Source organism: Gossypium hirsutum, chromosome A06 (genome assembly GCF_007990345.1).
Source record: "Gossypium hirsutum isolate 1008001.06 chromosome A06, Gossypium_hirsutum_v2.1, whole genome shotgun sequence".
Lineage (NCBI taxonomy): Eukaryota > Viridiplantae > Streptophyta > Magnoliopsida > Malvales > Malvaceae > Gossypium > Gossypium hirsutum.
The window spans coordinates 32,037,787-32,050,133 of NC_053429.1; the positions used below are offsets into that span (position 1 = coordinate 32,037,787).

Consider the following 12,347-nt stretch of genomic DNA (forward strand, 5'->3'; position numbering starts at 1 on the left):
CAAACTTTGGGTCCAACATGAAGCCCATACCTATAACAACCAAATGTTGAGCTCCAAACCTTAAAATGAAATGCTGCCGAATAAACATTTATAATATAAAAACTAATTACTATAAGTGCCAACCCCACACACGCATATATATAGGTACGCTTCGTTTCCTAAAATGAGAAATTATTATTTAAGTTCTTTAATTTTTTTTAAATTTTAAATTAATAAAAATAAAATTATATTTTAATCCTATTAAAATTATAAAAAATTAAAATTTTATTCCACCTTCTAAATAATTATTCTGACTTCACTCCTGTTTATTGTAGAAGTGTCAAGCTCCGCATTTGACACCTACTTTTTTTTCTTTTAATTATTTAATTGGTGGAGCCATTGGGGGAGAGAAGGTAAGGGAAGCCCTGAATTTAGATCAAAACTGCGTTGTATTTTGATATTTTAATTGAAAAATAGGTTTGTTAGTTCTTGTATATCTCAAAATGTATAAATTAATCTTTTCGTTAAATGATGATGTGAAACATTAATTTAAAATGGTTAATTATTAATTTGGTCTTTGAATTATGACTAAAATATCATTTTCATTTTCTTGAAAATTTTCTTAACAATAATTCTAAAAGATTAAATTATTTTTAAAAATAAATATTATAAATAAAAAATTTCTAAAAATTCAAAATATATATGTAAAAAAATATTAAAGATGTACAAAAGAAACCTTAATACCTTTTACTAAACTTTCAAGTTGGAATCCAGAAATCATTGTCTTTTTACAAGACTTTCTTCCCTATTTTACGAATTTAAAAAAAAAAAAAAATCAACTGAAAGTTTTGATTAGTCACTTTCAAATTTCTTATGTTTTCGTTAAAGTTCATTTTTATCATCCATGTTTTCAACTAAAAGATACATAAAAATTTATTTAATATTTACGTTCTTCTACTTTAGTGAATACTCATTTTTGCATCCCTTTATTATTACAAACTTACCCATTTGAAGATCTTATTGTTTAATACCTAAAGGCTTTTATCATTTAAGTTATTGGGTTTAATAATTTCTAGATTTTGAATTTTTAATATAAATTTTAAATTTTGAATAAGAACTCGATGAGTTTTAAAATTTTAGAAAATAATATTTTAAATCTATGGGAAGAAATAAAAGATAAAAAGTAAACTTTTAATTAAAATAAAACACCAAAGCTATCAACACATTCCCATGGGCGGAGAAGCAACAATAGGTGCTCCTTGTCTTCATCTTTTTCTTTGTCACCACAGACATGCAAAATTGAAAGATTTTAATTACTCTAAATATATTTTTTTCTTTGATTTGGTTGTATGTCAACATTAATAAAACTATGATTTTATTGAAATAGGTACTTTTAGAATTTCACCGGAGAACATCTTCAACAAGTAATGTTAGTGTCTCATTGCATTAGATAATTCTCATCAAATCGAGAATTTATTGTCGGATTGTTAAAAGAGAGCTCAAATTTTCAAAAAATAAAAATACCATGAGCTCAAATTTGAATATAAATTTTGACTTTAATGAATTTGGGTTGATTTTGTTTTAAAATAATATGAAATATTTTTAATAATTTTAAAATTTATATTTATTATTAAAATTTTTAAATTTTTTAGAATTATCATTATTAAAAATAAAAATGATATTAGTTATAATTTAGAAATTAAATTAATAATTAAACATTTAAATTTAAATTAATGTTTTATGTCATCATTTAACAGGTAAAATTAAAAAAAAAAACTAATTTACATGTTTCAAGACTGAAATACCTTTTATTACATTTATCATAATTCATTTATTTAATTATTTTTATGATATGATTAGTTAGCATGGTTTATAATAAATTGAAGTATTTTTTTATGTTAGTATAATTAATTAGAAAATGATTAAGCTTGATATAGTTAAAGTAAGTGTGTTAAATGAATATGAAGGTAAGTTTTGATTATATTTATTCTTTTTGAAAGAATTATTAAAATAAATAAATGTGAGAGATAAATAAAAATTAAAAATAATATATTTCTCATAAACTAATTCCATATTGTAATTGAAAAAGATTTCTTATGTTGCATTTAGAAAATAAAGAAATTGGATTTTGAATAATTTGTATATATATTTTTTACAATCATGTATTCTATTCATATTATTTTTATGTGATCTAAAAAAATTATTGAATAAATTTGAATTTAAATTGATTCCAAGGTAGTTAAAAAACATATAATAAAAAAAGAAAGGCATGCAGATGAGATCCGTAGTGATCATAAACGAAGATGATTTGCTGAGTGAGGGAATGAAATTAAAAAAGAAGGAAGATTGAAGTGATGCTGGTTTTACAATCTTCTTCCATTTTTATTGACAAAGAAACCAGAATATTCTATGCTAATAACCATCCCTTACAAATTACAAAGCTTAAAACATATGATCTGTGAATGCATGTAAAGAGAAACACCAACCAAACAAAGCATAAAACATCTCAAACCACCCAAACACACCCGCCCTCATTCTTAAAACCCTAAATTCAAGATGCTTGCCCTTGAGTCACCTCTTGCGCTTTATGCTGCACATACTGTCCATATTCCTTAGCCTTCTCTGTCATATCCCTAGCCGTACTTGCCAGCTTGTTTCTTGCGTAATCGAGCTGATCAGCTCCTGGTGGGTGTTTCCCTTGCACGTAATTGTATATCCACGACAACGCTGTTAACGCCGCCACCCCACACCCGCCCGAAAACAAGAACCCCATCGTCACCAAGAATATGGTTATCCCGGCCGGGACTAGAACCGGGCTGAAGATAACCATCAACGGCGTAGCTATTATCAAGGCAATGACCGTACCGGTCAAGGTTAACCCAGACAAGAAAAGCAGCGTTGCGCCCAACGTGGAGGCGGTCAAGAACTTAGCCACCTGGCGAGACGACGGAGCTGAGTCGTAGAGCTTTTGAGCCATGGGTCTGTTTTGATCGTTGATCGGCATGATTATGATGATGATAAGGGAAAAGAAGAAAAAGTGGAAGAAAAGAAAAGAAGAGTGAAGATGAGAGAGATGGGGGAAAGGGTGATATAAGAAGTGAGAAAGAGGGGGGGTACGTGGCGCAGGGTGGGGTGACATTGAAATGTGTGTAGGGGTGAGGGTATCAAATGTCTAGAACAGAGTGTTAAGGGTGGTGGGCGTGGTGGCGTTGTGGCGCGTGTTCGGTTTAGCTGCTTTGCATGGTTGTGGGATTACGAGGGGGTGACGCGTGGTTAATAAAGGCCGCTTTGTTCTAGTAACGCTTACTTTCCCTTCTCAAACAGCAATAGAGCTAAGGGCGTAAAAAATGATGTTTAAGGTCAGTTAATAGTAATACATTCGGATCTTTTATTAGGATGGCTAAAACCAAGATTAGATTTGACACATTCCACTAAAATCAAGCTAATTTGACAATTAATAGAAGTTGATACACCAATCCCAAGTCGGTCGAAAACTTCGATTGCTCCCACAATTGTTCGGTTCATCTAACAGCTTTCCGTTGGGCTAGGTGTTCTTCCTTATTCTCACCTTTTGTGGCCTTATCGGTGCTTCCAATTTCTTTATGGCTTTTTTATTTTCATTTACCAAATAAATCATAATTCAATTAATAACATTACTACGCATGCATTTAAGTGAATAATACCTAAGAAACCTGAAATTTTATCTCAATTCATCCATTTTTATTTGAATATATCTTCAAATTCAAACTCAACTTGTTACCGGAGAAAATGAGAGCAAGGATAGGATAGCTGATGGTTTTAAAATTCAGTTGTAACCCTTCAACAGTAGAGAGGGAAAACACTGCTTCCAAACAGTGAGTTTTAGTATTAAGTAATATGGTGCCTTTGAGTTATACGAAAGGAATTTCTTCCATAATTAATAATTCTTTTTATATTCAATTTTTTTTAATTTTTTTTATAATATGATTTTATAGTTTAGAACTATCTATAGATAATTTTAATTCTAAGAATTCTATTTCTATTTTTTTATGAATTTTTGAGAGATGATATTTAAATGTTTTCTATGTAATTTTAATGTATCTGAAAATATTAAAATATCATCTATAAAAACTACACAAAATTTTTTATATTTATTAAATATAGAATCCATCCATCTTTGAAAGATTTGTGGTGCATTACATAATCCAAATGGCATTGCTTTACATTAATAACATCCATTAGGTGCACTAAAAGCTGTCAAAGGCTTGAACTCTTCTGTTAGCATGGTTTGCAAGAATCCTAATTTATAGTCAAATTTACTAAAATATTTTGCTTGTTTAGCATAAATTAATTAAAAAATCCTTTCTTCGAATAAAATAACCATAAAAAATAATATTTTGATTTAATCTTTTATAATGAATAACCATTCTAGCTTTTCCTCTTTCTATTTCGGCATGATTTCTAATCATAAAGGTTGAACTAGAATGTGAACTATTAGTTGTTTTTATTAATCATTTTTCTAATAATTCTTTAACTTGTATATCAAATTCATCTATATCTTGTTTAGTATAGATCATTGGTTTAACTACTCTAATAATTTTATTGGGAATTTCTAATTTAATTTCACAATTTCTAGGGCTATTTTGCCATAATTTTAATGGTTCTTCACTAAAATTATTTTTTAATATTTTAAACAACCAATGACTTGTTTCAAGTTGTTTAATTTGTTATTTTCTTGGTGGCGTAAAGTTTTTATCACAAACAAATTTATGATTTTCTACCAATGGTATTTCTACAGATGTTTTTTCTACAAATAACATAATTAAATTTTTATCAATAGAAAATGGTAAATGTTGATATATAAAATTATTATCTAATAATATATCTCCATGCATTGTTGGAAAGCACAATATTTTAGGTATCACAAATCTTACGTTATTTAGGTAGATTGATATATTTATAGCTTTATATTGAATTATGGTTTCATTACCATTTATTCCTGTGGCTTTTATTGGATGTTTCATAGGTTCCCATTTTTCTAAAGGAATGACTTCTTTCTGTAACTACTAGTTGTAGCTTCAGTATCTAACAAAGCATGTAAAGAATATGTTTTATATTCTCTAAATTGAAATGTAATTTCAATATATGTGTAATATTTCCTGGATTGGAAATTTGAATTCATTCTTATTGGTGTTGAAGATATAGAACTTTTACTTGGATTTTCCTCATCTTCCTCTATTTGAGCATTTGAGGGTAAAGCCAAATTATCTCTATTTGAGCATTTGAGGGTAAAACCAAATTATCATTGGTATTTGTTATAGCTGTATTTTTAAAATATAATTTATCACTGGACGACATATATTCTATTGTACTTAGTACTTACAGGTTTATAAGTACTGGTACTACTTTATTCTTTCTATCATCCAATCTCTTGGTATTGATAAATCTCTTAAATGTAATAATTTTAGTTGTATTTCAGCAGTGATTTTATTGGGTACAAAGAGTTCAATAATTTGTTATTAATTTCTTTAATTTCTACTTCTGCTGTATTAGTATATTCATTAATAGAAGTCCAACTGATTGCTAGATCTTCTGCTAAATAATTAATTTCATAATTTTTTGCCTGAATTTTAAGGTATAAACATTCTTCTATCAAATGATCTGTAATAGATATAAAGTAATTTGATTTAACTTTAAATCTTATTATTCTGACATGTAAATTTGATTGAATTCCTCCAATAACTGCTTTTATTGGATTTTCAAATATTTTATCTAATAAAACTGCTATTATTGATATATCATGACCTTTTTTAAACAAAACTCTTATAATTATCATTACTATTCCTAAATGTATATATCTAACTTGGGGTATTTCTTTTTAATCCTCTTAATTTTATCTTTATTAAATAGTGAGATTTCTATTAATCCACCTCTAGTATCTTTAGCTACTGTATTACTGCTTATTTTTTCTATATGTCTTTGACAGCATATCTTATATTTTGATATTTTATAAATTTCTTCTATAGAAATATGATTTTTATTAATTTTTTTTCTCACAATTGTAAATTATTTATTGAAGTAAATTATTTTTCTTGCAAATTGGTGATAAGTGACATTGTAAAAACATTTACATTAAGAGAAAAACAACTTACTTCAGTAAATAATCTAAACGAGTCTATAATCCTGTAAAAAGGTTAAAGTAAGCATTTGATTTAAATACAGAGAAGAATTATTATGTCATCAATGGTGAATGATCTTTTGACAGAGGAGGGTAATTGTTACAGGAGAAAAAAGGAGCAAGGATAGGATAGCTGATGGTTTTAAAATTCAGTTGTAACCATTAAACATTAGAGAGGAAAAACACTACTTAGAAATGGTGAGTTTTAGCAAGTTATACGATGCGTTTGTATATTAAGCTAAACGGTAAGTTTTAACAGGCTGTTAATATACAACTGTGATAACCGAATGGCGTTGGTTAATCCCCTTTTCAGCTACTTAAGGAAACAGTGTAAGCCAGCAGCATTCATTGAATTTTGAATCAAATCAAGTCTTTTCTTTGTCATAATTTCTCTTATGTTTCTCTCTCGTCTCTTTCTCTCTGCTTCACTTGAAGTTTCCGCAACAGAACTTAAAAACAATTCTAACTCAAAAAAGACGAATAAATAGTCAGATTATTTTAAAAACTCAATTGACTTAATCCGAAATCAACTTTGACTTACCCAATTGATTAAAACACCACCAAAATTTCAAACTATAAGTAATTCATACAACAGCAGCAGCAGACTAATAAAATTTCTTGTGTTTCTTTTGGCCCCCAATTAATGGATTCAGAAAAAGAAATAATAATAATAAATTACTCATAAAACAGCTTCTAACCAGGAATAGTGATATAACCATTAGTTATCTTCTCTTACAGCATACAGAAATAACATAACACAAAGGAACATGAAAGACAAAAATGATGCAATTCCAAGTTGATCAGTACTTTCAGTTCCATGGCAGCCTAGATTAGCTGATCATACATTTCAAAACTCATGTAAGCAGACTATGAACTTCTTAATGTTAATATCCATCTCCACCAAAATTTCAAACTATTTAGTAATCCATGCAGCCCGAGTTACTATTTAACTGATTATTTAAGGATGATAAAGAGTGCTAATTCCGAGTGAATAAAGGGAACTTTCAAACCATACAAGGATCTTCTTCGGTATTTGACTTTTTCTCTTTGCAATTTTCCCCATCCAACAAGCCAGTTGCAGGTTGTTTCTCTTCCTTGGCTTCAGCAATGTCTTTGGGGTTCAAGAAGCTTGGCTGGTTAGTCGAAGAGAGCAGCCTTGCCCACATCCTGTCTGTAATCACAACCTTGTTCTGCTTCTCGGTGATACGCTGCGAATTACCATCAGAAAAAAATTATTCTCATCCTAATAAATTCAGCCAAGAAAGTGTTTAAATATTAGTGGGAGACCACATGAAGCTCTCCATGATGATTTATCTTTTTGCCAGTAAGATCGAACAACAAAAACTCAATGGCTAAACCTACGTATATGCCACTTCCTTGCAACTAGACCTGTCAATTGAACTCATCGAGTTACTTTTGGGTTGAGCCAATCTTGATCAGGTCAATTCAAATTTTGAAAATTTCAAGTCAATGTGGGCTTGGATCATTTTGGGTTCAGGTCTTTTCAATCAGGTTAAGTTAATTCATGTTTGGGTTGTTGACATTTATAGTCAAAATCAGGTTGAATCGGGTTTGGGTTTGGGTTCGGGTTGATCGGTTCAGGTTTTCGGATTCGGGTCAAATTTGGCAAATATATATCCAACCTACCACAGTTTTTTCTTTCCCCTTCTTGTATTTAACTTTTGTTCTAAGTTTCTGTCTCAAACAAAGCGAGAATAACAAACAAAAATTGATTAGCAACATTCATGGTTGATGGGTTCTATGGACACTTGGACAATAATTTATAGCTTTTAACAGTGTGCACAAACAGAGAAGTTATGAAAGGAATCGTGGAACATACATTAAATGGAATGTAAGCATGTCTGCCATTGACAGGACCAACAGTGAAGCCTGTATACCCAGCCATTGCTCCATGAACTGCACTATGAGCAAGTAGGGTGCAGTAGACGTTATCGGAAGCAATGCTAGGAATAGCCCGGATCATGTATGTAGGATCTGCAAGCCAATTTTTCATGTCATATATCTTTGCACATTATCAAAAGGTTGAATTTAGTAGGAACAAAGTAAATAAAGCGTGGATGAGACATTAACCTATATATTTAAGATTAATGGGCATCTTCTTTTTCGCAAAATGATCCTACACAAAGTGATAAAAGACTGTTAAAGACTTTAGTGTAGATTTTACATAGACATCTACTAGATAGCCATGCATCAATTGAAGGTAGCACCTTTATCCTGTGAGAGATCCACAGTCCAACATCTTGAAGAAGCTTGTTTCCTGAAGCATCTTGCTGGTCCATGGACTGCAAGCTCTCTGAAACAAGATCCTGTCCTGCTCCTTCAGCGATCACAATAACCATATGTCCATTTTCTTTGAGCCGTTTCTCAATATATTCATAAAGTCCACCACTTCCTTCAAGATAGAATGGTGACTCTGGAATCAAGCAACAGTCAACATCTCGGCTGGCTAGAGTAGCATACATTGCAATGAAACCTGCAGCAGCAGTTAAATAAGAGAATTAAAGAAGGGGTCCAAAAATACCAATTCCACAATCAAACAAAACTAGAGACACCAGGCAGCATCGATTACATAATTGTAAAGAACCCATCCATTATAATTAAAACTAAGCATACCACTATAGCGTCCCATTAGCTTTACAAGTCCAATGCCATTCTCAATACTTAGTGATTCAACATGTGCAGCATTAATGGCACGTTGAGCCTCCTCAACCGCAGTATCAAAACCAAATGATTTGTCAATAACCTGAACCAAAATCAGCAACCCAGCACCATGTCATCTCATGGATTAATTAACAAGTCTTTCAAGTGGTAACAACAATGAAATTTGTAGAGAACTACAACTACGAATATGTGAAGTACCGGAATGTCATTGTCAATGGTCTTTGGGATTCCAGCAACAGCTACTTTGAGGCCACGTCGCCTAATTTCCTGCCAAGATCATTAAACATAAGAATAACAATTAGTTCCATTGTTTGGTATTCAAATTAATGAAGAATAGCTTAGATGATTCAGACAATACTTAATAGAAGCATCCTTGACTAACCCTTGGTTATATTGATCAACCTCTACGGAACAAATTTCTTATTTGACACTCAGAAACTGAAAAAAAAAATGCCAAATGCTAATACCTCAAAAATCACTGCTGCTCCTCTTTGTGTCCCGTCACCTCCGAGTATATAAACCTGAATCACTAAAGGAGACAATTAGAACCCATAAAAAGTAGCCACATGATACCAGACATTTGAAATAAATAAATATGAGACATAAATTCAAACAAACAAAGGGGATCTCTGACAAACTCTACACTTGCACCTCATTCGCACCTGATTGATTCCGCGATCCTGAATGCTGTCGACAATCTTTGAGGTGTCATGACCACCTCTTGACGTCCCAAGGACTGTACCACCACGTTTATGGATATCATTGACAACTTTGGGAGTTAGGGTGATAGTGTTCTTTGAATAAAAACCCCTGTATCCTCCCTAAAGATGTCTCAAGTAAAAGTTGTCAGTGAGATTATCAGATGATGGTATTCTCTTTGCTGATCATAAACAAATAACCCAACGTATTGTACCAAAATTACTTACATCTATTCCAAGAATCTTTTTAACACCATACATGTGATAGAGGCCACAGACAATTTCTCTGATCACTGTGTTGAGCCCGGGGCATAGACCACCACATGTTACAATGCATGCATGCACTTCATCTGATTCAAAATACACCTAATAAACATAAGAACTGCCAGTCAGTGAACTGTCCATAGCTTATCATTCACTAACTTCAACCCAATAGCATGTAGGCAAGATGAGAATTTTTTTACCCTCTGGCGAGGTCCTGCACGTCGAAAATGCACCCCTCTTGGACTGTCCTTGTGAACAACAATCTGTAATAAAACTAGTGAATCACTTAACCAATTGATTAAAAAGGTATATAGGTAACTAAGAATTTATAACTTTAGTTGCAACACATAAAATAAACAATTGTTTTTGTCTAAAGGTTTCACTGCATTCTTTCTTGACCACATATAAACCTCAACTTCAACGAAATGCAAGCCTTAGAAAACAGAGTATAACTTCAAATAAATTTTCCTTAAAATGCAAAATCCAATCAAGTAGACAAGGATTCACCTTCTGAGTGACGGTATCATCGTCATTAACAAAATACTGCCTGAGAATAAAAAAAGCCGCACAAATAAACCACCGTCAACCACAATACAAAATTTAGCTGATGTAGCCTTTCAGTTTTAATTTTACTCACTTGACAGCTGAATAAGCTGGATTGTCTTGTAAAGGATTCGGATAGCTCTGCCACGTAAATATATACCGATAAAATAAAATGTTATATATATATATTATATAAACAGAGAAATAACAAGAGAGAAAGTTAAAAGGAAAAGCAGCAACTTAAAGGTACTCAAAATGGAGGAAAAAAAAAGGAACCTGAGCTCTAAGCAACCAAGAGAGAAATGAAATCAAAAGCTGATCAAATTACTATCACTAAACAAATATATCAACAACGTACACCTCGTTTCTCTTTATCTAAAGAGAAGAAAAATAATGACATAAAGATGCTCAAAATGAAAGGGACCAAAAAAAAAATGAATCTGAGCTCTCAGCACTCAACAGAGCAATGAAATCGAAAATCGAAAAATTACTATTAAAAAAAAAATCTTAACACTGTGCACCTCGGCTCTTTTGATCTAAAGTGACGGAAAACCGTTAACTTTAAAGGTACTGAAAATGAAAAAAAATAAAATCTTAGCTCCCAGCAACCAACAGTGCAATGAAATCCAAAGCCTGATCAAGTAAGTAACTACTACTAAACAAAAAATCTCAACAATGTGCACCGCTACCTCGTCTCTATCGATCTCAAGTAAACCGGATCAGTACTAAACAAGTAAAATAGATACATAAAAAGAGAAAAAGAAGAGAAAGTACAGGAAGATCAGGGAGGTAGTCGGTGAGGTGAGGAACATCTTCGAGGACGTAACCGCCTTCGCCGGTGGCTAACTTCATCTGCGTATCGCCGGGATTTCCCATCGCTAGCTTTCTCAAGGAAAACGTGAAGGTTCGATTCTCTCAATTCTCGGAGAATAGTTGGACAAGCTTTTATATATTATTATATTACGAGTGTTCTCTTTTACTTTAGAAAAAACTGGAAAATGAATTGGCCGCTAATGGTAATGCTATTATATAGGGATTGTCTTCGGAGAGTGTTATTTTTTTTTTGGGTACATCGTACAGAATATTTTAAATTTTGTAATATTTTAAAATTTAAATTTGTAAATTTATTTTAAAATTTTAGTTTTGCCTAATTTTGATATATGAAAATTCATTATAATTTAATTTTCATAAATAATTAAAATCGTAATAGATTTGGTATCAGCAATTTTATTTATCAAATATGAGAATAGTTGTAAGAATGAAAATTTTGTTTATATGGAAATTAAATAAAATTGTACTTTTATGATATTCCATTCAATAAACATTTAAAAAATAAATAAAACTATTCATTCAATATTTAATATAAATTAATTAAAAATTTTAGTATTATTTATATCAATGAAATATGAAATATAAATATTTAACCGTTAAAATATTGATGGTGAAAAAAAAAACCCGTAATCTCCCCTAAAAGAAATAATCAAATGTGCGAGAAAACACTTGAAAATATAAAACATGTCATTTGTGCTTTGGATCTAAATTCTAGTCCCATTCCCAGGTTGTGTAGCGCACAAAACAGGTGGCGCCGCATTCGTTGTATTCTTTATAGTGTATAACATCATTCTCCTTCCCACAGGTTTCGCCATGCATCGGGCGATTGATAGTTTTCTGGTTAAAATATGCTCAAATTTATATGCTTTTTGTTGTGGAAATTTATTCTCTTTATTTCTATTTTTAAAATTTTAGATTCTCAATATTTGAAATTTAAAAATTTTACTATCCTTATTAATATTATTAATTTTTTTATTAACTTCAAGTCTATTATAATATTATTTTTATTACATAATTATTAAATGTATATTTTTATTGTTTCAGAATGTCACATTGACAAATTTAATTAAATAATTTTAATCATACTAATAATTAGAATTGAATTTTTAAATCTAAAAAATATTAAAATCCTAAAAAATAATACTAAATAAAATAAATTCAAAATATACACTAAACATAGAGACTTAAAATAT

At 30.7% G+C, this 12,347-nt stretch overlaps 2 protein-coding genes across 2 annotated transcripts; both read right to left on the reverse strand.

The window, feature by feature from the left end:
• Positions 1–2,308: 2,308 nt before the first annotated feature.
• Positions 2,309–3,051, reverse strand: LOC107897083 (oleosin G). The gene has a single exon (XM_016822422.2). The coding sequence runs from the start codon at positions 2,981–2,983 to the stop codon at positions 2,531–2,533; it is 453 nt and encodes a 150-aa protein (XP_016677911.2). The 5' UTR covers positions 2,984–3,051; the 3' UTR covers positions 2,309–2,530.
• Positions 3,052–6,830: 3,779 nt separating this feature from the next.
• On the reverse strand, positions 6,831–11,320 carry LOC107897082 (ATP-dependent 6-phosphofructokinase 3). Its single transcript, XM_016822421.2, has 13 exons — positions 11,098–11,320; positions 10,418–10,464; positions 10,288–10,327; positions 9,981–10,043; positions 9,745–9,882; positions 9,481–9,639; positions 9,286–9,339; positions 9,017–9,085; positions 8,771–8,900; positions 8,365–8,630; positions 8,228–8,273; positions 7,977–8,131; positions 6,831–7,344 (listed from the first exon to the last, which is right to left on the reverse strand). The coding sequence occupies exons 1-13, from the start codon at positions 11,197–11,199 to the stop codon at positions 7,141–7,143; spliced, it is 1,473 nt and encodes a 490-aa protein (XP_016677910.1). The 5' UTR covers positions 11,200–11,320; the 3' UTR covers positions 6,831–7,140.
• Between the last annotated feature and the right edge of the window lie 1,027 nt (positions 11,321–12,347).

What these genes read in the sequence shown, in the direction of transcription:
- LOC107897083 (XM_016822422.2), bottom strand. Translation starts at nt 2,983, where the DNA reads ATGCCGATCAACGATCAAAACAGACCCATGGCTCAAAAGCTCTACGAC.
- LOC107897082 (XM_016822421.2), bottom strand. Translation starts at nt 11,199, where the DNA reads ATGGGAAATCCCGGCGATACGCAGATGAAGTTAGCCACCGGCGAAGGC. An exon ending in AAAAGATTCTTGGAATAGAT is followed by an intron (nt 9,640 to 9,744) that starts GTAAGTAATTTT and finishes AGACATCTTTAG; the next exon opens with GGAGGATACAGGGGTTTTTA. An exon ending in AGGATCGCGGAATCAATCAG is followed by an intron (nt 9,340 to 9,480) that starts GTGCGAATGAGG and finishes TTAGTGATTCAG; the next exon opens with GTTTATATACTCGGAGGTGA.